Below are 24,492 nucleotides of genomic sequence, written 5' to 3'. Positions count from 1 at the left end.
ACATATATATATATAAACTAGAGTGACAAACCTGGAATTATAGTCCGCCACCCAGGCACCCTTGTGGAAATTTAAATATTCAAGATGGCCCGCATAAGTCATTTTCTGATTATTTCCTGGGGTAAAATTCGTGACAGATTCTCTCGGACCTCGGTTTGAATCCAATGAGCCTTGGTATTCCTCCTAAAAGTGACGGCTAAATTCCGCTAGGGGGCAAAATTCAAAATGGAGGCTCATTTTGGAGGGAAACTCATAAAGTTTCCTAAAAATGTGCATAATGTATTGAAATACATGTATAGGATTTCGATGGATTATATATCTTCAATATGTGTAGATTCAGATTCGGGATGATGCCCCCCTGGCAAACAATGAACAATGTGATAGTCTCCAGAACAGAGGGGTTTTTTTTATTAGCCTACCCACTAAATTTATCGCTATCTTATATTCCATTTATGTCTAGCAGTTAAAAGTTTTTCCATAACAATAAATATCAAACACAATCGTCCGTACCGTATTGTCGTAAAATGGAAAATCGTGTATAATGAAACGTAAGCCTTAGTGTGGACCAAATATATCTACAACAATAACAAACACAGACGGGCTATTGATCTCCAGTATGATTTATGCCAGCGAAGATGACCGGGTTAGGTTTTGTACATGGTAAACAGCACGGGATCTAGTACAGACCCTTGGGGAACGCCATATTTAACGCGTCTTTCAAGTCTGTTGCTCTCGACTCGACACAAACTATGTCATTTTGTGGCTAACATATGGTTCAATTTTATTTCAACAATTCGCACAGGTCTTTAGCCGTAGGAAGGAATTGGAGGGCTCGGGGAAAACTCACGAGATTGGATAGGCGACCATACTCCTTGTCACGTACAGACAGGGAATAAAAACCACGCCACTTGACTCGATGACAGGCATATGATCAACTATGTGACTATGTGACAGAAAGAAGAAACACTTGACAGTAGTTCGATGAACAAAGTCCTCACGTATTCCTCTTAAAATAAGAGAAGTGTTCAGGTATATAAAATGAAATTGAATGAAATGGGGTTGAACGTCCTACTGTTCTGCTCCGATTGAGCCATACAGTATGCTACGAGGAAAATTTTGCCCGGACAGCGGCGCTACCGCCTACTCTTATTTCCATTTCCAAATGCCAAAGGATCTTTTACGTGCTCGCCACTCCCATCCGAACGACTAGACGACTGTCTTTGTCAGGTCCTCGTCCTGCACCATTGACAAGGGGAAGCCACGCCGGAAATTCCCAATGACCTTTCTCGGCCACCACCGGGAGCGAACCCGCAACCTCCAGACTAGCGAGCCAGCATGGTCCCTGTTTATGTATATAACAGATTTGCTTATTTGGATGATGTATATAAATTGTTAATAACAAATTATTTACTTGTTTTCAGGTTTTATTTCCGAAATTCATACAACCTTTATTTTTATCCGTCAGTTAAAATCAAACTAACATCATACCGGCTAAACATCAGTTCGAGAAACAAAATCAAACAGAAGTTCTACGTGTATTAAAATAAATCTTAAACAATAATATAAAACATTTTAAACACTTTGATAATTAAAGAAATAACAGTTTACAACTATCACACCAATAATAATGTATTATATAAAAGTTTTTTGTTATACAATCCTGTGAGACTAAAATTTTTGAGAGGGTCTTAAATCTGCGATAGAAGTTCTACGTACATGTATATGGAAGATCTTAAATCGACAATAGAAGTTCTACACTGCTGCTATAAAATATTACCTTCAATTTTATAAATTAACAAAAAATTCACATATTTAAAGCTATAGTATTGACATTGTTAGAAATAAATAAAAACAACAGTGTTGGGATTTATGAAATTTATACTCGAACTAAGGAAACGACAGCCATCATCAATGAAGTAAGCATCACAGAAACATTTAAACTACCAGCGGAATCTGAAATTGATATGAATATAACAAATATTAAAATACAATAGCCTTTCCCTTGGAATACGAAAGGGTATGAATATTTATGAGTTGTTATTATATTTAACAGTTGATTTGCTTATTTCCTAGCTACCACGAACGTGAATCTATGATTGAAATTTAAACATATTTGGAGCGAACTAACTGGTCTTTTGATAACATACTTATAAGAAAGTCAGTGCTCATGAAAGATCACTTCCTGTGCTTGAACGTAATTAATTATGGGTTATGTTTATGAACATTTTTGTCGACCCATATCCCTTTAATACACGCAAAGGACTTTGTCTCAATATAATCCCAGTATTTTCAACATGGTCGCTGCTAAACAGAATTCGCAGATGTCTACTCGTTTCCGAAGTGTTGATTCATAATATGTTATACTTAGAAATGTGAAAACTCAGTTCTAGACAGATACATCTACAAAAAAATTTGGTGCTGTGGAGAAAATCGATAAAAGTAATATACACACCAAAGCATGTGTCATTGTCAGGAGTACCCGGGTTGGTCGAGAAAGTTGCTCAGAATTTTCAGGCGTGGTTTGTCATAGTGGTGTAGGACAGAGGAGCTGCCGAGGACAGCGCCTAGTCATTCGGATGGGAGAAACCCCTTGGTCCCGTGCACATATTGAACCCTGGACACATGGAATTCAAAATAAGAGTAGGCAGTAGGGACACTCACCGCGAAAAAATTACCACAAAGCACCCTGTATAGAGTATGTCCGTCTTCATTAGCCCATTCGGTACAGAAAATAGGGCGTTGCACCCCATCTCATTACATTTCATTTAAATGCAAATCGGGTAACTTACTGCAAAATTCTGTCTCCTTCTTGCCAGCTTCTGTTTTTGTGTCAGCCAGTGTTACAGTGGTACCAGTAGTATCAGTACAGTTATCACTCACACCATTTAAACATGTTACATATGTCTCAGCTACACTATAAGACATAAAACATATTACATAAATCTCTACTACACTATAAGACATAAAAAATGTTACATATGTCTGTGCTACACTGTATGATACAAAAACATATTATATATGTTTATGGAACAATCAAGGACAAAAACTGTTACATTGCAAAATGTAATTCAAACATCAAAATACTAATGTAGAATGATGTGATATCATTACCCGAGATAAAGTCAAGGGTGTCGTGTTTTATTCAATTTGTTTTTTTTTTCTTTTTTTTTTGATATACAGTGTATAATCTAATATAATTGTATCACAGTCTCATATTCTGTTAGGAAAGGTTCCACTTACAAATTTCAATTTTAATCTAAACCAAAACACACTACTACTACCAAGTCACCTTTTATCTCAGACATGTTTTTAGAACCAGTTCAGCGAGTTGGCCTTGACCAGCACACGACTAGACCAAGCGAAACGGTACCAAAACAAATGAATCATTACGTTTGGCTTAACTACCAAATAGATTTAAGAATTGTACAACATTTAGTATCTTGATACTCACGTGCAATTATTAGCATCAGCCGCGGCCACACCAGTATCATATGCAGTGGTACAGTTATTACATGTAGCTGTATAATATAAGGATATAAAATGATTGTATTTAAAAATAAAAACAACAGGTCTATTGAGCTTAAAGATATCAAAATACATGTAGACATATATTAGATTTACTGCATCTTGACTTGCTCATGATAAATAAACCATTTTAAAGGACAATATTGGTGTCAGTCATTATCACATATCGGTATAAAATGAATAAAAACAAGCGAATGTACGGGCTATTTCTATTTTTCTCGTTTTCTCTTATCTAGTGGCATTCATTTACTTTTTTGAATTATCAGATATCCACTCACAGCCTCACGTAATAATTTTGGATCTTCGAAGGAATTATTAGTGAGCAGAAATTCGCCCGTGTTTCTGTTATCACTCGTCACTTCAGTCAGTTATATAGAAGGATAACTTGTGTTTTCCTTTTGCGTTCGGCACTTCCCTTTCTTGAAAACTTCACAACGCATCTATCGTAGTAATGATCTCTGTATTAAAATTGTATTTGGAAAGCATTTAACTAGTTCTATCACAATGACATAATGTGATACTGACTGACACCAATATTGTCCTTTAAATACAAACGTGTGCAAAATAAACTTTTAGTGAAGAGATCAGCGCTTTCACGATTGTCTGCAAAATTGAGACAAATCTATCAGGCCAACTAATAGATGCATATGTTTACATAATAATAATAATAATAATAATAATAATCGCGGTTTTCTTTGAATAGAACTAAACTTAATAAACACAAAAACATAATATGGAACAAAATTACTGTTTCGATTAAAGCGACGTTTCGCTGGGGTCTCTCAGCTCCATTTGCTTGATAACGCCGTGTGTTCCAAATTATGAATTTTTTATTTTGTGTTTCGTGTATAAAATGTAAAATGTCGCTCAAAGAAGAGGAATAAACATGTTTAGTGTGTTTCAAGGCGATTTACATACGTTGTGTAAAATGATTTACTGAAAATTGGATAATGGATGAGTTTATTTTTTTAATGTGATATTGATTTGTTTTGTTCGGTGACAGTCTGATTTCGTTCAAAATTGTATTCCCATAGATAAGAAATCGTTGAATTATAACCAACTGTTTGTCGACAATAAAACGAAAATGAATTTTGTAAACAATCATATTTTTATACGCCCACATTTTCATGTGGACGTATTATGCCGTCGCTCCTGTCCGTGGACACTCTACAGGTCACAATTCTTATCCGATTTTGACGAAACTTGAAATATAGGTTTATCTCCAAAAGATCTCGGTTCCTTTCGATATTGGCATGTATTGGATCGAAACTTCATGGATTATGGCCCCTGTTTGTACGAAAAATCACGTTTTTAGCTTGTGGACACTATAGAGCTCACAATTTTTATCCGATTTTGTTGAAACTTGATATCTAAGTTGATAATCCAAAGATCTCGGTTCCTTTCGATATTCGCGCATATCTGACCGTAACTTCCTGAATTATGGCCCCTGATTGTACCAAAAATCGCGTTTTTAGCTTGTGGACCCTATAGAGGTCATAATTTTTATCCGATTTAAAAAAACATATTATTATATCACCGTTACACCCTAAGGACGGCTGAGTTCGAATTTCGTGAAAATCGGCCCAAAATTGACTGACAAAATGGCCGCCGTTCGTTGTCAAATAGCGTAAAAATATGGTATATCAAGGTTGTGGACACTACAGAGGTCACAATTTTTATCCGATTTTGTTGAAACTTGAAATGTAAGTTTATAACCCAAAGATCTCGGTTTCTTTCGATATTCGCGCATATCGGACCTTAACTTCCTGAATTATGGTCCCTGATTGTACGAAAAATCGCGTTTTTAGCTTGTGGACCCTATATAAGTCATAATTTTTATCAGATTTAAAAAAACGTATTATTATGTCACCGTTACACCCTAAGGCCGACGGAGTTCGATTTTCGTGAAAATTGGCCCAAAATTGACAGACAAAATGGCCGCCGTTCGTTCTCAAATAGCGTAAAAATATGGTATATCAAGGTTGTGGACCCTATAGAGGTCACAATTTTGATCCGATTTTGATGAAACTTGAAATACATATTTATAACCCAAAGATCTTGGTTCCTTTCGATATTCGCACATATTGGATCATAACTTCCTGAATTATGGCCCTTGATTGTACGAAAAAATCACTTCTTTTTTGAGCTTGTTCTCTCTGTCCATCTCTTGCAAAATGTGGGTGTATCTTGCATGGCAACCGCTTGTCAATTAATCTTTTAAAAATAATAAACAAATATATTTCGAAAGAATCTCTTAAAACATGTTAACATATTGTAGTACTATCAGATGTTCAGTCCTCAATATTCAATCTTCACGCTTCAGGTTCTTTTCTTAAAATACTTTATTTCTACAAACTGGAAGTGTTACAATTCTTCCTAGTCTCAAATAACTAAATGGCTGGTATGACCGGCGGAGTGAGCTCTCCCGAATGCTATTTCCCCACCCTATTTTATAGGTGCCTATTCCTTTGTTTGAGGTGTTAATCTAAAGACTGATAACAACTAAGTTCTAAATATGGAAAGGACATGCACCCCAAACTGAACATCGCTAGGGATTGTTACCTTATTTGGTCAACAAATATGATATATGTTTTATAACAAAGAAAAATGACCAACATGTTCATTAATCTATAGCTCAGTTAACGTATCAAAATAACCAGCATATACTTTCCATATTTGTGGTTATGAAGTAAGAATCAATAATATGAAAGATAACGCTATTGTTCTAGCCATCATATTTCTGCATTCTTGTCTTTAGACCCCATGTCTTGTTATTGTCACAATATTTATAGCCAATTTTAATTTGCGTTTCAGAATTTAACTTATACCATAGCTAATATTTTGACAATGGAGAATAATTAATCAAAATCCTAATATTATTTTACATAGATGTTTCAAAGCACAAATTCTTTCCCTCCATATTACTACAATATATTTCAAATTATTCTTTGGAAATTTTTTTTTTAAACTTAGAGACCGTTTAATCACTAATGGAAATAACACATTACATGTAGTTTATTTTGATCTAAATCAAAGACATTTAGGTCATTTAAATGAATTATTCCTGGAAGCTGGTGTAACACTACGGTGTCAGATTTGACTATCCTGGTCACATGAATGAGGAACTAATTTTGGCCTCCACGTTGTGTATAAACTATTTCCAATGATCATAATTTAAGTCTGAGACACTTCGCTTGCATAACTATATGAAATGCAATATCCATAACACAAAGGTTAAATACGGGAAATTACAACGTCTGAGTTTAACAAGTGTAGAACTCAGAACAAACGGCTGAAACACTACATGTTGTCTCTATCCCGGTCTCCAAATGATGTCTTAACCCTAAGCCGAGGAGGCTGTGGATATGATGTTCCCCTAGGAACTCCGAATGATGTCCGTTTCCCAGCCACTCAGCCAAGGAGAATACTAAAATTTAATGTCTGAAGGGAAATTTAACCCCGTTCGTTATTATATAGACAACCGTTGACGTAAAATTGGACTAATCTGTGCACGAGATGACTGGACGAGAGTACCCTACTTTCAGCAATTGATGGCAACAGGAACTGTCTGTGAGCTAGTCTAAGAAAGTTGAATCTTGCAAAATACCTACTTAGTCCATTTCTCGTTGTCATCCATTAGTTTAACCACCTCAATATATTAAACAGAGCATCTTATATAGAACTAAAATAGCCCCTATAGTATCAAACTGGTCGTAAGGATACACATGTGCGATGTGTCGGCCACAGTGGTTTTTAACCCCGATAACCTTATTGCTAACCAATTATCTCTCAGGTCAAATTATTCCCAGAATATTCACTGCTGACATGTACGTTTGTTATTTGTGATGTCTGTATTTTGTGTCCTGTGCGTAGATTTGTCTTGTGTAATTGTTTGTGTGTGGCGCAGCCCCCCCCCCCCCTGCGATGACTATTAAATTCTGTGACGTTTCGATTCTCCGCTTGTATGGGACAAGGAGTAGGGTTTCCTGTCCAACCTCGTGGGTTTTCTCCAGGTCTTCCCGTTTTCTACTATTGCTAACGACCTATACACGTAAGCGAATTATTGAAATAAAATTGAAACGTGTGTTAGTCCGGAAATGAGCTAATTTGTGTCGAGTGGACGTTTAACCCCATCTCTCTTTGTTTTAACCGTGTTCTATACCGTTTGTTCCATCTGATTTTGAGTATTTCCGAGTGATTGTTTTGACTGTGTTTCTTCGCCGTTCGTTCTATTGGTTTTTTTTTCTTGTACTGTTCTTTTAACTAACCCTAGTATCTAACCTACTGACTTTTTGGTCTATCATTGAACATTTATTTCCATACGTGTATTATGAAAAATGTCAGTCACAGAATTCATCAATAACTTTTTTTTTATACTCACCAGTTGTACATTTGGATGCAATTGCATCAGTGGCTGTACTTTTTTCAGTGGTACTGCAAGCATCGCTAGCAGAATCAGTTGCACACGTTGAGTAAGTATTTGCATCCCTGTTTATGGTAAAGAATAATATTTGTAGTAAAAAGTGTTAAGCACAACCAAAATTCTGAAATTTTACACCATCTAGCATCAACATTGGAACTATCAAGTGTTATCTGTTAACCAGGGAGGGAGCCACGGTGGTTCAGTGAGTAACATGAAGGTCCTGTTTACAATCCCGGTGTTGGCCGAGAAAGTTCTTCTGGATATCCTTGCGTGGTTTTCCTTGTCTGGTAAGTCCTGTGTACACGTTGGCGTGCACGTAAAAGAACCCTTTGACAGTTGTAATTTAAAATCAGAGACAGCCGTAGTGCCACTGCCCGAGCAAATATTCCCTCATAACGTACTGTATGGCCTTTATTATCCCGGTCGGTGCAAATCAGTAGGACTTTTCATTTAGTTAACCAGGGAGCGATGGTATCATTATGTCGTTACCTCTCATTAACATTAAGTATAGCAAAAGGCATTACTTTAACGAGTATGATTATTTACGAACGCGCGTTGTTGAAGTCTAGAGTCAAACAATCGAACACTGGAAGTCCAAAATAGTCCTGACCTGTCTAAACGATGTCTAAAACCCTTTTATTTTACCCAAACTTTTGAACTATAATTCAAATGCTTCCTTTTCTCCATTTGTATATTGTAACTTGACAATTCCTTTGTACTCTTTTGTTTTATTTGTATATACATGCATGATATTTTTTTTATCTATACCTACTCATATTAGAATCAGCGAATTTCAGTTCACAGCCCCGAGTAAGATGGTCATAAATTCATAATTTTATGAAAGTTTCTCGCAGAAGTTTATGATTTTTATGTTGGTTTTAACAAATTTTATGATATTTTTATAATGTATTTATCACATTAACATGGCTTTTTAGGTTTTTATCATTATCAAATATTATGCGTAAGATGCTGGCTCGCTAGCCTGGAGGTCGCACGTTCGCTTCTCGGTGTTGGCCGCGTGATTTTCTCTTGTCAGTGATGCAGGACGCAGGGCCTGACAAGGACAGCTGTCTAGTTGTTCGGATGTTACGATAAACTACGGTCCCGTGTACACATTGGCATGCACGTAAAAGATCATTTGACAGTTGGAATTCGATATAAAAGTAGGCCTTAGCACTGTTGTCAGGGCAAAATTTCCCTCACAACACACTGTATGGCGCATGCCCGTGAGGAGGAGAGTGGGACGTTAAACCAAAATTTCATTTAATTTCATTTCATTGAACTTAGCTCATTATACATTGTTCGTTTACAATATACAGTTGTGTCACGGTAAATTTCATATTAATGGTCTTATTGTGTTTTCGTACTTAATATAACTTTAAAATGTAACTTCAATAGAGCAGCCTCCAATGTGCAGAGTTGTGTAATGGCTGAAGAATAAAAATATCTCTTCCTTGACTCCTAGTAAGCTTCCTTATTTACGAACTGAATCCACAATCTCGACACTACAAATCAATAATATTATGGCAATGACATAAAACATGTTCCGCTTACATCAAAATCAGTAATAAAATACTTACGTGCATGACTGTGAACTCTTGCTGTATGCCTCTATACATTCGGCACATGTATCAGCTTGGACATATGTTGTTGTAGCAGCTGAAATATTAATGTTTAAAATGTGAAAGACAATCAACAAAAGGGGAGTTACTGGGTTTAGAGTCCACTCGACACAAATTAGGTCATATCGGGGCTAACAATGGTATAATTTCAGCCGTGGGGGGGGGGGAGAGAAACGGGGTTTAACGTCCACTAGACACAAACTAGGTCATTTCGGGACTAACATGGTTCAATTTTATTTCCATAATTCGCTTGCGCGTAGGGGTCTTTAGCAGTGGGAGGAAACCGGAGAACCGGAGAAAACCCACGAGGTTGGACAAGCGACCCTACTCCTTGTCACGTACAACCGGGGAATCGAAACCACGCCAATTGACTCAATGACAGGCTTTATGATACAGCGCACACGTGCTAACCATTAAGCCATTCACCCCCCCCCCCCCCCCGTATTGTTTAATAGTTGTGATATTGATCGGCGAACAATGTCCGTGTTACAACGCCACAATTTAAACGAAGTTAAAAGCAGATATAAGTTGTCCTTTGAACTTGTTGGTTAAAAATTTCTTCTTTATATACCCTTAATGTTGTGCGTGAATGTATGCTGGTATATATATATAACAATCATTTTCTAGAGCGCTGGACATTCAATCAGTTTGACTTCTTTGTGGCGCCTTACAAAGGATATATAACATAGACAACATAACAATTATTAAAGCACAATATTGGTGCCAGTCATTGTCACATATGTGATAGAACTGGTTAAACACGTTCCCAATATTATTTTATTACAGAGATCATTGCTACGATAGATGCGTAATCAATGCTTGAACAATCGGGAGTGATGAAAGCAAATTGAAAACACGAGTTATCCCTCTATATAACTGACTGAAGTGACGAGTGATAACAGATACATGGGCGAATTTCTGCTCACTAATAATTCCTTCGAAGATGGTAGGATTTCCTTCTGAATAGAAAAACATACTGTATGTATTCGTTGGGATAATGAGTTGTGCAATGGATTTTAGTTAACGGGAGTTGATTTCAAATACACAGGTACGTTTATAATAACCAAAGTTAAGTAGTTTGTTCATAATCGAAGAAATCCATTTAAAATTTACGAGGGTTCAGACAGTAAGTAAAAACTCAAAGTATGAATCTCCCGATCGACCTCAACCTGACTCCCCTCGACCAACCGCCTTATTTCCTTGCAAAACCCGTCTTCAATAGCCCAGAACGTTAAACCCCGATTCATTTCCCTGGAAAAAAAATATTTAGTTTATAATTTTGAAAAAAGAAATGTTAAGAATAATAGTGAACAGATTTTGTTACCAGAAATTGCGACAAGTATCCACCAATTCATATTAAATTTTCTTTTTTGTAGACAGCTTGGTGAGATCTGTATATCTTATAAGGATATCTTCCTGGCGTCCTGTACTAGTTACCCAGATCCCCTCTCATTTATATGAACCCTAGATAATACTCGAATTGAGGTAACCAAGCAAACAAAAAATATTTGCACGACGCACCTTTTCTCCAGTTACCAATCAATGGAAAATCGTAAACATTAGATAAGTATGTCGTGGCGATGTGCATTCTAAATAGTCGTCTATACATTTTTCCGTACCAGGTCACAATAACCCGATCAGATTTGAGCAGGTGACCGGCCGAACAATCCGAGATTATGTCCCATTTCTATTCTCGTTCACGAGAATTTGTTCCCATTTGCCGTGACATTGACTAAAATTTTCATATTCCATGTATTGCACAAGTCATGTCACATATTCTTATCTGGAGAGCATGCGCAATAAATACTATTGTTGTAGACTGGAATAGCCAGACTCTAGAGATTGTCATCTGATTGAAACTTCTGGAGTATTTCACAGAATATAACTGATTTGAAATTAGAGTAAAAAGGGAAACGATTGAATGTGAATCAGTTATATACATTAATATTACATTAGCATGTCTAGGTACCAAATATTGGCGATTTAGTTCCTTTAAAGCTTTATATTTGCACACCACCCCTTCCGTTATTAATATAATTAGAAACTATTTAATAATCAAACATCTTTAAGGTATACACATATAATTTAATTCTGAAGTATTTCCACACCGCTTACATTAACTTACAAAACAATTTGCTAAGTAAAATTAAACGTAATTTATATCTTGTCCTATAACTATCACGAACTTGGTTACGTCAAGGCAAGCTGTGGTTACGCGCATATTCATCTATATGGTCAACCAATTTTGTTCTGTTTTTTTTGTTCTGTTTTTTTTTTAATGGTTAATTTTAAAATCTGGCTTATCCCAAGGTAATTTACTTATACGTTTTTCATATTCCGAACATCGTCAACTGTGATTGATAAAAATTCTTAATAATTTAAAAGATTGCAAATCATATCGCCACATGGAAATCATATTTAATGCCATATATATTTTTGGACCAGGAACTGGTCTTGTTGTTCTTTATGTTGTTCTTGGGGGCGATGCTCTTCCAATTCTTTTTGTTTTTCTTGGGGGCGAGACTCTTCGAATTCTTTTTGTTACTCTTAGGAACGACGCTCTTCCGAAAAAGCCCAAGTCTCCGCTAACTGAAGTACGATCGACATGAAACTTAGAATGATTGTTCTTGAACAATTGCGCTCCGATTGACTTACTTCGATTTTTAATATCAATTCCAAGATGACGGAGGCTGTACCCTGCGGATGGATTTCAACAAATTCGGGAGATCGTTGTAAAATAATGACAGATGTGTGGTGTACGTCGCAAAAACACTGACCAATATTTGGTTGCACAACAAACATCGTTCTGACAGTTCTTGAAATAAAAGTAAAAAAAAAATAGGCAATAAAAAGGGAATACAGTATGTTGAAAATTTCACTCAACTTACTTCATTCTATGCGGAGTTATAGCCGGTTGAAGAAAAGTGTGCTCTTGATTTTCATTGCTACTGTTTTTTACGATAATAAACAAAGCCTCGGTTATCCATTTTTGAATTAAATCATTTACTGACATTCGTATTTAAATTTGTTGATTATTGGCTTGGAATGTGAATAAAATGTTTAATTGATTTATTGGGTGGGAAGTCTTATTATCTGCGACTCCGCACATTTTGTTTATTATATAAAGTATACCATTAGATGAGAAATACCAGACTCAGCGGATACAATCCTATCGTTTTTCGTTTTTATGTAGGTTCATCATTAAGAGTTGATAAAATGGTTCCCAGTTTTAAAAACGAAGAAACCCGATTTCAATCTCTGTAAATAAAGGCTGTTGAGATGATGTTGTTGACCCTTGTTATAATATCACCTAAGCTACAAACCCTATTTGAGATGATGTTGTTGACCCGTGTTATAATATCACCTAAGCTACAAACCCTATTTGTTAACATTTCTACGTGACGTTACTAATATATTCAAGTGGTTATATCTATCGGTGTTATTGCGTACGTCTGCATTACTGTTTATTTAAAATGATAGCAAACAGTTTAATTGAATACTAGCAATTCGTTGTCTACTTCATCAGCCAAACAGTGCATGTTAATCTAATATTGAAAATAATGCTTTCATAAGTGACATGCGTCTAAATCGAATATAAACATGCCGAACCCCTCATCGTTTACTCACATTATTACACAAAGGGCGCATAATCGTTATGTTTTGTAATGTACATGTATTATACTTTTTCCCTAAGATGAAATAATTACTCGTGTTGCGCTATTTAGACGAGACTTGTCGACACAACCAAACGTGTTATTTTTTTTAAAATTTAGCTTAGAAGTCTTTTGCTATACAGTTGGTCAGTCGCATTTATTTGGAATAGTTCCAACCTATTTTCACTTGTTCATGGACCCTTTGGTCCGGGATAAGATCACTGATAACGTTTCTGGAGTCATACTTTCATGGTAGGTTCTGTTTCTATCTTAGCAGGTCAATAACCCGTGGGCGTATTATGTCGACACCCAATCCGTCGGTCCCTCCTTCAACAAATGACTTTCGAACGCGATAGAGGCTAAGTTGTTAATGGATTCGTTTAAAAGTTGGTGTGAAGCAGTTTGGCCATGACAGGGCGAACCCTGGAGTTCCACGACTTTCCTTTCAAGAGTTATGACCCAAATCGATAGAGGCTATAGTTTATTATGGATCTTTTTCAAATTTGGTGGGGAGCATTGGAGTCATGAGCGGAAGAACCCAAATAAGCAACCCGCGGCATTCTTTTCCGGAGTCTCTCCCCCTTTGCCGAAAACCACATGGTGGCGATAGAAGCTATAGTTTTTAGAAAAATCTGTTTTATAAACTCTGGTGGGAAGCATGATTTGGTTCATGAGAGAACAAACCGTATCGGCATTCCGGAATTACCCACCGACCCTTTGCCGAAAACCTTGTGAATGGCATACATACTACAGTTTTTAACATATTTTGTTCAAATTTGTTGTGAAGTATTAAGGACACGAGAGGGCGAACCCTATCGATGTTCTGTGTTATGATGATCTTCCATTCCGGAGTTATCCACCTTTGCCGAAAACCTTGCAAACGTGATAGGAGGCTACAGAATTTAACAGATTTATTCAAGCTTGTGAACACGATAGAGATCAGTTTTCGGGGAGACACAAATGATTCTTATAATTTTGACCAACATCCAAGTTTTCATTTTCAGATATGCTGCTGCCAAGACTTACGTGCTGCATAGATGTATCTACACACCTTGTGTGGATTGTAATTTATTGTTCAAGATGAAATCTGGCGAGATGTGAATAATATTGTTTTTATGACGAAAACGGGACGATTTTAGAAGACCAATGTAATGTATCTACCAGTGCAATGTTTTTTAAAACGTATGCCTTGCCTGAACTTTGACCCATGTTTGTTGTGCGTGAAATACAGCTAATGTGATGGGTGGGATGATTCTATTTAAGTGAATATTTATTTTCAGAATTTAAAGTATTTAATCCAAGCCGAGAGATTGCCCACTGCTGATTTTTGCTATTTTAACTAAATGTTAAATAATTAATTTGAATACATTTCAGCACATATTCATATATGTGATACATAATAGTACAACAGATGACTGCATAAAAATACAGGCAAATCGTTCAAATGTGGACTACTCTTTTGAAAAGGCCCATTAGCAATTCGAAAATACAAGATGGCAACCATATACAAGATGACCGACTTCCGGGCATCGAAATATCATTTATTTTTGCTGCAAAATTGCACCAAGTTGTCCTATTTTATTTAGCCTTACCATTAACATATATTTTCATCCAAACCGGACACAATTTGAGGGGTCTAGAGGGCCCACAAATTTTGTACAATTCACAACATAGTAGTAATTTGATTCCATAAATAACTCGACACAATTCATCGCAATGATCAAATTGACATATTACCTCATTAATATTGCGGTATCTATCGCACTATTGACCTTTTATTCTTCAATACATAGGAATCACTGCCTGTGATATTTAAATATATTCCATGTTACCCTGCGATATACGCAAACAAAACAAGAATACTATTTGATGCGATGTGCATTTTAGATACCCGAAATGAAAGATTATTTATTATATCGCTGGAATTGGATGTAACATTTCATATATACCGTGGCGATAAATGAAAATAATTTCATTATTTCACCTTAATCGGGGGAGAATATGAAAGATATTTTCATGTACCACACAGTCTTTCAAATATCCCCTCCACATGGGACAATATCACGTTATACATTATGTGGATAAATAGCCTTAAGTGTAAGTAAATGTTTTCTGAAATTACCGGGAATCCTCGTATTTAAGCCCATGGGCTTCAATTCAAAATCATTTTAGAGTGGTACTGATGATTGTAAGATCTGATTTGTTCAAAGAACTTTGAAATTATAAGTTTATGAACAGTTTCTTTTTGTATTTCAGAACATTTATGTGACGGTGTATCACAATTGTGTTTTAAAAACCATTGTTGTTAATGAATTTTATTCGTTCCATTTAAAATTAAAAAAATAACCCAAATGTTTGTCATTTTTTCCTCTTTTCGAATTTAAGCCCTGGTCTTAATTTCAGAAGAAATGTTTTACCATTAACATGGTCAAATTCGAAATTAAGCCCAGGGTTTAAATACGAGAATTCCCGGTATTAGGCAACCATATTGTACCCAATGTTTATTTTACTAGCAAATAAATTAATAAGGTTTTATTATAACATGTTCATAAATATAATAGCACGTAAATGCTGAAACGCATAATTCTCTTTAGTTTTGACAACTGTTGGCGAAGTCATTTCATAGAAATAATATTACCAATCCGGTTAAAACACCGATCCTATTTCATTTCGTTTTACTTGCCTTTACTACACTATGATCTTGAAGAGTTGTTACATTGCCGGGGGGTCTGATGGACGAATGGTTAGCACGTTCGTGCTGTATCATAAGGCCTGTCATTGAGTCAACTGGCGTGGTTTCGAATCCCCGGTTATACGTGACAAGGAGTAGGGTCGCCTGTCCAACCTCGTGGGTTTTCCCCAGGTCCTCCGGTTTCCTCCCACTGCTAAAGACCCCTACGCGCAAGCGAATTATTGAAATAAAATTAAACCATATGTTAGTCCCGAAATGACCTAGTTTGTGTCGAGTGGACGTTAAACTCCATTTCTCATATGTGCTAAAATGTGGAGGACCGTCGCCGATCTAGCATTCACACAGATTTTCATGTAGTGTAGGTCATCGAACGTATAAAAAAACGAAACGAAATATAGATCTGTATTTTAATCAGATTGTATGACCTCATAGCAACCAAACAAAACCGAAGATCGGAGTTCACAAAAAAGACTAAAGCAAGTAATTATCGACCTAACCCTGTCTACGGCTGTTTGTACAATTTCCTACTGTTGTGGTTGCCAATGACTACTGCGACAAGAAAAGAAAAACGCCTTTTCGACCTTGGGCAACCATAGTTGTGTTAGAATACTGAGAAACTGTAACTGGATTAGTTAATTTAATGTTCATTCAGATAGCAAACCGAGGTTATAACTTGTATGTTCGATATGCTAACATTAAATGAAATGAAATGGGGTTTGTCGTCCTATTTTTCTGTACCAGCTGGGCGTGGCAAAAGACACCTTGACATTCGAAATTCGGTGAAGAGTAGGTGGACAAGCTACTGTCCACCCGTTTGACAAGATGGCCATGGTTAACATTCTAGAGTCGATTTGTAGCATATCTCAGCCACTGGGTGGCCATCATGGTTATGATTGTAGCGCTTAAAACTAATTGTATCCCCGTCACTTAGGGAAGCTAAGTCTCTAACTCAATATTTTCCGTAATACTCGAAATATTGATGTTGTTATCTTGCCGTGAAAATAAAGGATCCTGATATCCAATAATCAGTACACGAGTCTTTTCCTTCTATGGTTTCGGGTGCCATTTTGTAATGAACAAAGAATAACATAACCTACAACCCATTGTAGAAGTAATTAGTAAAGGCTGATTCACAACGGTTGTCATGCCAACATTTTGCAAGAGATGGACAGAAAAAACAAACTGAAAAAAGGGCTATATTTTCCGAACACTCAGGGGACATAATCCAGGAAGCTATGCACCGATATGCGCGAATATCAAAAGGAATCAAAATCTCTGGGATGTAAACATATATTTTAATTTTCATCAAAATCAGATAAAAATTCTGACCTCTAGAGGCTCCACGCGGCCAATTTGTCGGGCAGTTTTGTTCAGACCTCTTGCGGGTCCACAACCTTGGTATTACATACTTTATATTATTTGCGTTCAAGGATCGCCCGAAAAAATGTTTTGCCCCGCCGATAAAAACAGTTGCCGACCATACCTACTGTGATTATCAAAACCTGATCAAATCATTGAATATACTTCACAACAAGTTATACTTTAATCAATTTGTGTCAATTTCAGGTAAAGTGGTCTACATGCCGTATTGAATGTTGTTGTTAGCATTTAACTTTTATAATCCTTAACTAAGTTAGGTCTTCTTTAGGTACAGGTAAGTAGAAGAGTATCTCTGGTTGGTCAGCATTAACTAAGTATTGTTGTGTACATATATATATTGTCTTGTTATATTTTTTTTATATTTTATCATTTCTTGATAATGACTAGAGAAGACTAGCCGAAACGTCGCTCGGTAATAAGCAGTAATTGTATTCCAGTTCATTTATTCTAGTTCAATTACTAAATGCCATTGAAACAATTTAAACTGATTTACTTATTTTCATTTATTTTAATTGGGTATAAATCTATTTTAGAAAAATAAACAAAGAATCAGCACTATTATGTTCCTTTTATTTTACATTATATGTATACATGTGAATAGTTAGAGGCTACGTTAAAATGTAAAATAAATTTGATCATTCGCCTGTAAAAAAAACCTATAAAGGTTCTCAGCTGTGAGTCACGGCAAGGCATCTGGTCGTTTAAGAATATACAGTGCATTTGGGGATAAACGATAACAGATATTGTCCAGTTACAGCTAAAGACTCAACAAAAATCGAACACTGTATTTTAAGAGAATATTAATATGATAAAAAGATGAATAAGTAACAAAACCTCACGTAACAATAACGAAAGTAGATATTGTCCAGTTACAGCTAAAGACTCAACAAAAATCGAATACTGTATTCTAAGAGAATATTAATATGATAAAAAGATGAATAAGTAACAAAACCTCACGTAACATTAACGAAAGTAAATATAAATGAAGGAAGACCGAAGCGACATATAGCCCAACCCATACCAACCAACTTATCAATAGCTCCATTTCTTGTCGTGTGAAAATTGAAACGATTTAGAAAATTAGTCAGGAAATAAGACTACCTGTTCATTTCCCATAATATACCCTTTTTATTCTGGAAGGTTTTGGTGCTTTTGCTTATTTTGATTGCTCGTCGGCATCTAGGGTAAAAGATAATATAGGCCTAACAACACCCTTCCCTTCAGGTTGGTTCGATAAAAGTAAACCGATTGTCATTAAAACGTAAAATATGCAAGAACTGTAACATTTACTATTGTTCTATTGAGGTAATCTCTTGAAAACTCTTGTACATGTCAAGTAGTTATCTCCTACTACGATCCTCTGAAAAATACAAAACAAATCTGTTTAGTTATCTTGTGGTGCGGGAATAATGACAAAGGGTGACAACTCCGTTTTAGACTAGGATGCAGACCACCAAAATTATCACAATTTGCAGATTATTTAAAGCAATTATAGCTCTCTCCCTAATATTCCCTTTTGCATGGTCATTTTTGTTGATTTTGGGTCTTGACTTTTTCCCCGGACAGCGGCACTGAGGCATACTCTAATTTTTAATTTCAACTAACAAATGTTCCTCTGTCCCATTCGAAGGAATAAACGCTTTTGCTTGTCAGGCCTCTACCACTGACATGTGGGAATTACGCTAGAAAATCAACAGGAACATTCTCCGTATAGAATCCGTGGTATTCTGGCAAGCGATTAAGCGCATTACCTACCGCCGCCCCCCCCCCCCTCCTCCCGCGGCTCCCAGAAGTGAAATGAATTAGTTTTCTGCACCAACCGGTCTAATGAAGCCGATCATTAGTCATACAGTGTGCTATGGTAGATTTTTTCTTATAGAGAAAAACCTTTTATATAGAGAAAAAGTAGCCAGCATTGCCTGTCCCCTACTGTCACTACCTTCATTACTCCCCAAATTGAACGAGGGTTGGAGTTTTAACCGTCAGGAAAATTTGATGTTAGCTCTCTTAACTTACAAGGGTGGCTAAATTTAAGGCTAGAAATTGTTTGTAGTATTTAGACAGTACATGTAGTGGATAAGTGTTAATGGAACACGTTTCAGGCCAGTTGATATTCTTACTTCTAGATAATGTAAAGGTATTTACAACACCTTAAATACTTTACGCCAACTTGGCTCACATGTGGGAAATGTGGAGTGTTAATGTAAAGCCAAATATAAAACTGTAACAATATATATTAATGTATGTCAGAAACCAGTGACCAATCTAATCATTATTGCAAAACTATGTTGTTTCCCAAGTATTCAGTACTGTAAAGGTCGCTATCTGTTCACGCGTTGGTGTGCGTCCCGACAATGACAGTGTCTAGTCGTTCGGATGAGACAGAAACCTGAGAGATGGGGTTTAACGACCCCTTGACACATACTAGGTCATTTCGGTAGTAACATATTGTTCAATTTTATTTCAATAATTCGCTTGCGCATAGGGGTCTTTAGCAGTGGGAGGAAACCGGAGGACCCGGAGAAGACCTACGAGGTTAGACAGGCGACCATACTCCTTGTCACATACAACCGGGGAATCGAAACCAACTAGTTGACTCATTGACAGACCTTATTATACAACCATTTCGCCATCCAACCCCCGAAATCGAAATAAGAGTAGAATGCAGTGCCGCTATCCGGGCAAAATTTCTCTTATTATACAGCCCATTTTATGGTGCAAGCCCACCTTCATTAGCCCAGTTGGTGCAGAAAAGTAGGATGTTAAATCCCATTTCATTCCATATGTGTTGAACAAGTTGTATATACATACATAATATATTTTCAAATACGCTGAGTGTGAGAGGATGAACCGGTAAATATTGTGTGACTGAATAGCTAGTGTGTTATACTGAATCCCGGTAGAAAGTATACATGGCATATTTGCTATGGTGAATGATACCTACTACTATATGAAGCCATATTTTGGATCTGGATTTATGGTGTTGTAGCTACGGAGAGAATATGATAATTGTATGATTAAACGAAGAAAATGAATAAATATTTATAAGCTACTTCGATCATTGCTTACCATAACCATTTCATCATTAATAATTTCCCTGACTACGTGTTGTGGTTTGAAATCTGTTTTGTCTATAGGTTTACCATCCACGATCAGTTGACCATTCTCATATTTAGCAAAGCACTGTCAAAAAAATGTCAGAGGTAATGATAAATTATAATATGAATGTATATAAACTGATTTACATTCAATAGTTTCTGTTTTTACTGTAATTTCTAATCAGTTATGTTCGGCGAAATACGCCAGAAGTCTCAATCGAATTGAAATCTCTAGTGTCTGGTTATTCCAGTCTACACCGATAGTATTTATTGTGCATGCTCTCCAGATAAGAATATGATGTCACCGTTTGACATGACTGCTTAGCCTGGTTTTCCGAGTTCCTTGATACAAATGGCGCTGAAACGCATTATGGTACACGATTCGTGTACCAATGGTAAAATGTTTATTTTGTCTTAAATATTAGATATCAGAAGCCCATCTTTTACCGGTAAGATCACAAAATCGATGTTGATTTAAATTGACAAATAATTCGCGATTTGAATGTTGAAGATTTTGGATGATACTGAGTTAGAGACTTAGCTACTTTAAGTCAGGCATAGAGACGCATTGTGAAACCGATTAACGCGTATTATCTTCTGACAGCTAGTCCAGATATAAATAGATAAGTAATAGACTCTCTCCTGGATGACCAACCGTTACTCACCTTCATTTTGACACCGTCTCTATCTTCTTCATACTCTTCTTCCAATTTTATTTTTGACTCTTTATTCCAGAATCCGGCTTTTATACAAATAACCACGGAACCATCTTCTACGCGTACTTCCTGTTCTGGTTTAGAAAGCCCCGCCATTTTACGAATTGCAAAGTTCACTCCTGTAGAATTAAATATTAAAATATTACTATTTAAGTCATGTATACAGCTAGAGGGTATGATTTAAAAGGAGCCTTTATTAGGACCGTTCGTTGTCGTATGTATGTCTACACGAGTAATTTTTCTGAACCATAAGCATAATATATGGGAGTGAGAGAGAGAGAGAGAGAGAGAGAGAGAGAGGGGATCTATGTTGGGGAGCGCGCCTTAAGGCCCTGGGAACCCTCAAATATATCTATATGAAATTTACTTATTATTCCGTTTCTATGATATTAACGTTAGCTACGAGAAGGTAGCAAAAAACGTTGAGATATACTGATGTGTTTGTTTTAGCTACGATTGGGAGCCTTCAGTTTAAAGCGAGAATTTCATATTTTCTAAGAAAGTCAAAACATAATTATTTCTATATGTCTTTTGCTCAATAGGTTATCAACTCACTATTATACGATCATAGGTGTCATTCTCACACTTAAAACTCATTTACACAGGAAATAACAACACAATTACCTCCCTTATTTTCCTATTGAAAACAATGGTCAGCCATTTCCTCAACGTTGGAATTTGAAGTTGAAAATTATATTTTTGCCAATTTCTCAGCTGGCAATAGTGAATTATAGGAATAATAGGATTATTCTTTAACAAGGTAGGACTGTTTATGGATACCATCTATTTTAAGGCTTTTTTTTAATAAATTTTAAAAATATAACTTAAAAACTTGAAATTTCCGCTTTAACGTGGCAAACTCATTTCTTTTTTATTAATACATGTAACATCTTAAAAATAAAATAATTTTATATCATTATGACTAATTAAACTTACAGGGGCCAATGTAATGACACAGCTATCGCCTTTTCCAAATATTGGCGTTTAAATTAATGAAGCGTCGTTTGTATCCGACTTGAAAACGCCATTCTACACGCTTCTTTTCATTCGGAAAACCTCGACATCTGAACAACATCATGTACCCTACATCTATCCTCGGCTGTGCGAAGGTAAGTGATATCATAGACCGTAAATACGGTCAATGGTAATATGTAGCTACACCTACACAATTGTGATGCGGCTACCGGTTTACTTAGAAAGAAATACTCAAAATGGCATCGTTCGAAGAATGCGTAGAGCTTTCATTGCAGGGTTGTATGGAATCGGGATTAACCGAGGTGTGTCGAATGGCTTCTTTTAATGACAGACAGCTTTTCAAGATAGATTCCTAGTAACGGCTTACAACGGCTCGATTTAAAATGCGATGATTTCTACACATTTCAGGTAGGATTATATGCGTAATTGTAGTTGGATGTGGCAGAAATGTTATAAATAACAATAATCAATCGTTGTTTTGATAAAAAAAATGTTGTCAATTGCGCTTAATGAAACCCGATGTATTTCAAGTTGGGCTTTGCAATGTAGAACTATATAGGCCCATCTTTTATCTCGAAACACGGAGGGTGGAGAGATGAGGTTTGTTATCTATGATAACGTGTAAATTTGAACGTCGGAGCATATATTAGCCACAAGGGGTGTTGTGGGCTTATTGCCAAGGTTCGCTTACCCACAGGAATCGAACGCCAGGTGATATCACATTTTCTTGAATAAGGGTAGACAGGGAACCTTGTATAAAAATGACCCTTTTCTCGGCAACTAGACTAATCAAATGTGCTTAATTGCAACAATAGAGATTGAGCGTACTACGATAGCATTGCGTCAATTTAAAAAATCAAGTACTGCATTATTATGGAAGTGTATCAGATATTTAGTTTGGTGTGAAGTTGTTTTTCCCTGACGAGTGTATTTTCAAAATAGGATGTCACCTATATATACTTATATTTTGTTGAATCCTAGATAAAAATTAATGTACTTAATGGATAAGCTACTGATACGTGGCGAGACGTGACATCCTTCACGTAATCCCTAACAGTGTTATTACAGAGTTATGATGATGTGGCCACAATTCATGTTTTCCTGAATCACTATAATATGGCTTGCCAAATTAACATATTATTTCATTCAATTTGAGAATAAAATATTGTAATTTACCTTTCATGGTATCGTGCGCAATTAGTGTCGAGGCAGGATATTTGGTTAGGATGGGTCCCGGGAGGGGGAGTGGCACCTCAAAGAAAATTTTGAAAAATAAATCGGGGTGTCAGTGTGGTGATTTGTGGTGCACATTTGGATTCGTATATAACATTAAATTTCATAAGCTACAATCTGACTATACGGAAAGCAACAAGAATTTCAAATTGAAATATTTTACAGAAACAAAATAATAAGTGAATTTGTATGATGTTATTTACGGAGAGAGGTGGTCGGAACCCCCTCCTGGATCAGATAGAAGCTTGTTGGACCATTTTTTGAAACCCTACTACCAAGGATTCTGTAAGCGTGCACGACATTGTGTGCGAACGGTTTTCATCTCTGTGCATTGACAAGATAAGGAGTATTCGTCTCGATCCATAACGGGGGGTCACGGTGGCTAAGTGGGTATAAGGTCGGGTGTTCGATCCCTGCATTGGCCGAGAAAGTTCATCTGGATTTTCCGGCGCCCTTGTCAGTGATGCAGAGCGGAGGGCCTGACAAGGGCGTACAGCTGTCTAGTGGTTCGGATGGGACGAAAAACTGAGGTCAAGTGTACACATTGGCGTGCACGTAAAAGATCCCTTGACAGTTGGAATTCGATATAAGAGTAGACCGTATAGTGCCGCTGTCCGGGCAAAATTTCCCTCATAGCACACTGTATGGCGTATGCCCGTCTTCATTAGCCCAGTTCGGAGCAGAACCGTAGGACGTTACACTCATTTCATTTCATTTCGATCCACAACACCGGCCTGTGTCAATTTGACTTTACATTTACGTAACATGTAATACATTATACTTGACACAGTTTTCATGAGGCAGCCATAATATATAAAATGTGTTATTCAGGTTCTCAACGACAACAGCATCACTAAATCGTACTTAGTGTTTAAGAGCTGTCAAATCGGGTCGTTTCCCAGTTCAAATATAAACAACAAATATGTTTAATATATGGTGTACTCAATCCGATATACAAACAAATATGTCCCTACCCATTTCCTTCAAAAATTCTTCAAAGTTTTCACTTCGGTCTAGCTTCCATTTTCCACCAAATTTCGTCTTAATTTCTTCTAAAGCCATTTTGATTTTATGGAATTATCCTTTAAAATAAATTACTCTGATGTTCGTTATTTTATGCTATCAACCTCCGAGCAGAAGAACATACTTTTTAACCCTGTAAAACCTTTTGGAAG

The 24,492-nt window shown here is 36.4% G+C and overlaps 1 protein-coding gene and 1 long non-coding RNA gene across 2 annotated transcripts; both read right to left on the bottom strand.

Moving 5' to 3' along the window:
* Positions 1-1,412: 1,412 nt before the first annotated feature.
* LOC126825111 (uncharacterized) lies at positions 1,413-11,053 on the bottom strand. The gene is made up of 6 exons (XR_007681797.2): positions 10,895-11,053; positions 9,529-9,607; positions 7,907-8,013; positions 3,452-3,518; positions 2,790-2,914; positions 1,413-1,953 (listed from the first exon to the last, which is right to left on the bottom strand). It is a non-coding gene; the product is annotated as an uncharacterized LOC126825111 (long non-coding RNA).
* Positions 11,054-17,846: 6,793 nt separating this feature from the next.
* On the bottom strand, positions 17,847-24,492 carry LOC126825109 (fatty acid-binding protein, adipocyte). The gene is made up of 4 exons (XM_050554596.2): positions 24,292-24,492; positions 21,059-21,228; positions 20,365-20,478; positions 17,847-18,655 (listed from the first exon to the last, which is right to left on the bottom strand). The coding sequence occupies exons 1-4, from the start codon at positions 24,377-24,379 to the stop codon at positions 18,593-18,595; spliced, it is 435 nt and encodes a 144-aa protein (XP_050410553.1). The 5' UTR covers positions 24,380-24,492; the 3' UTR covers positions 17,847-18,592.

Source organism: Patella vulgata, chromosome 6 (genome assembly GCF_932274485.2).
Source record: "Patella vulgata chromosome 6, xgPatVulg1.2, whole genome shotgun sequence".
Taxonomy (NCBI): domain Eukaryota; kingdom Metazoa; phylum Mollusca; class Gastropoda; family Patellidae; genus Patella; species Patella vulgata.
This window is presented reverse-complemented; position numbering and strand designations above follow the sequence as displayed.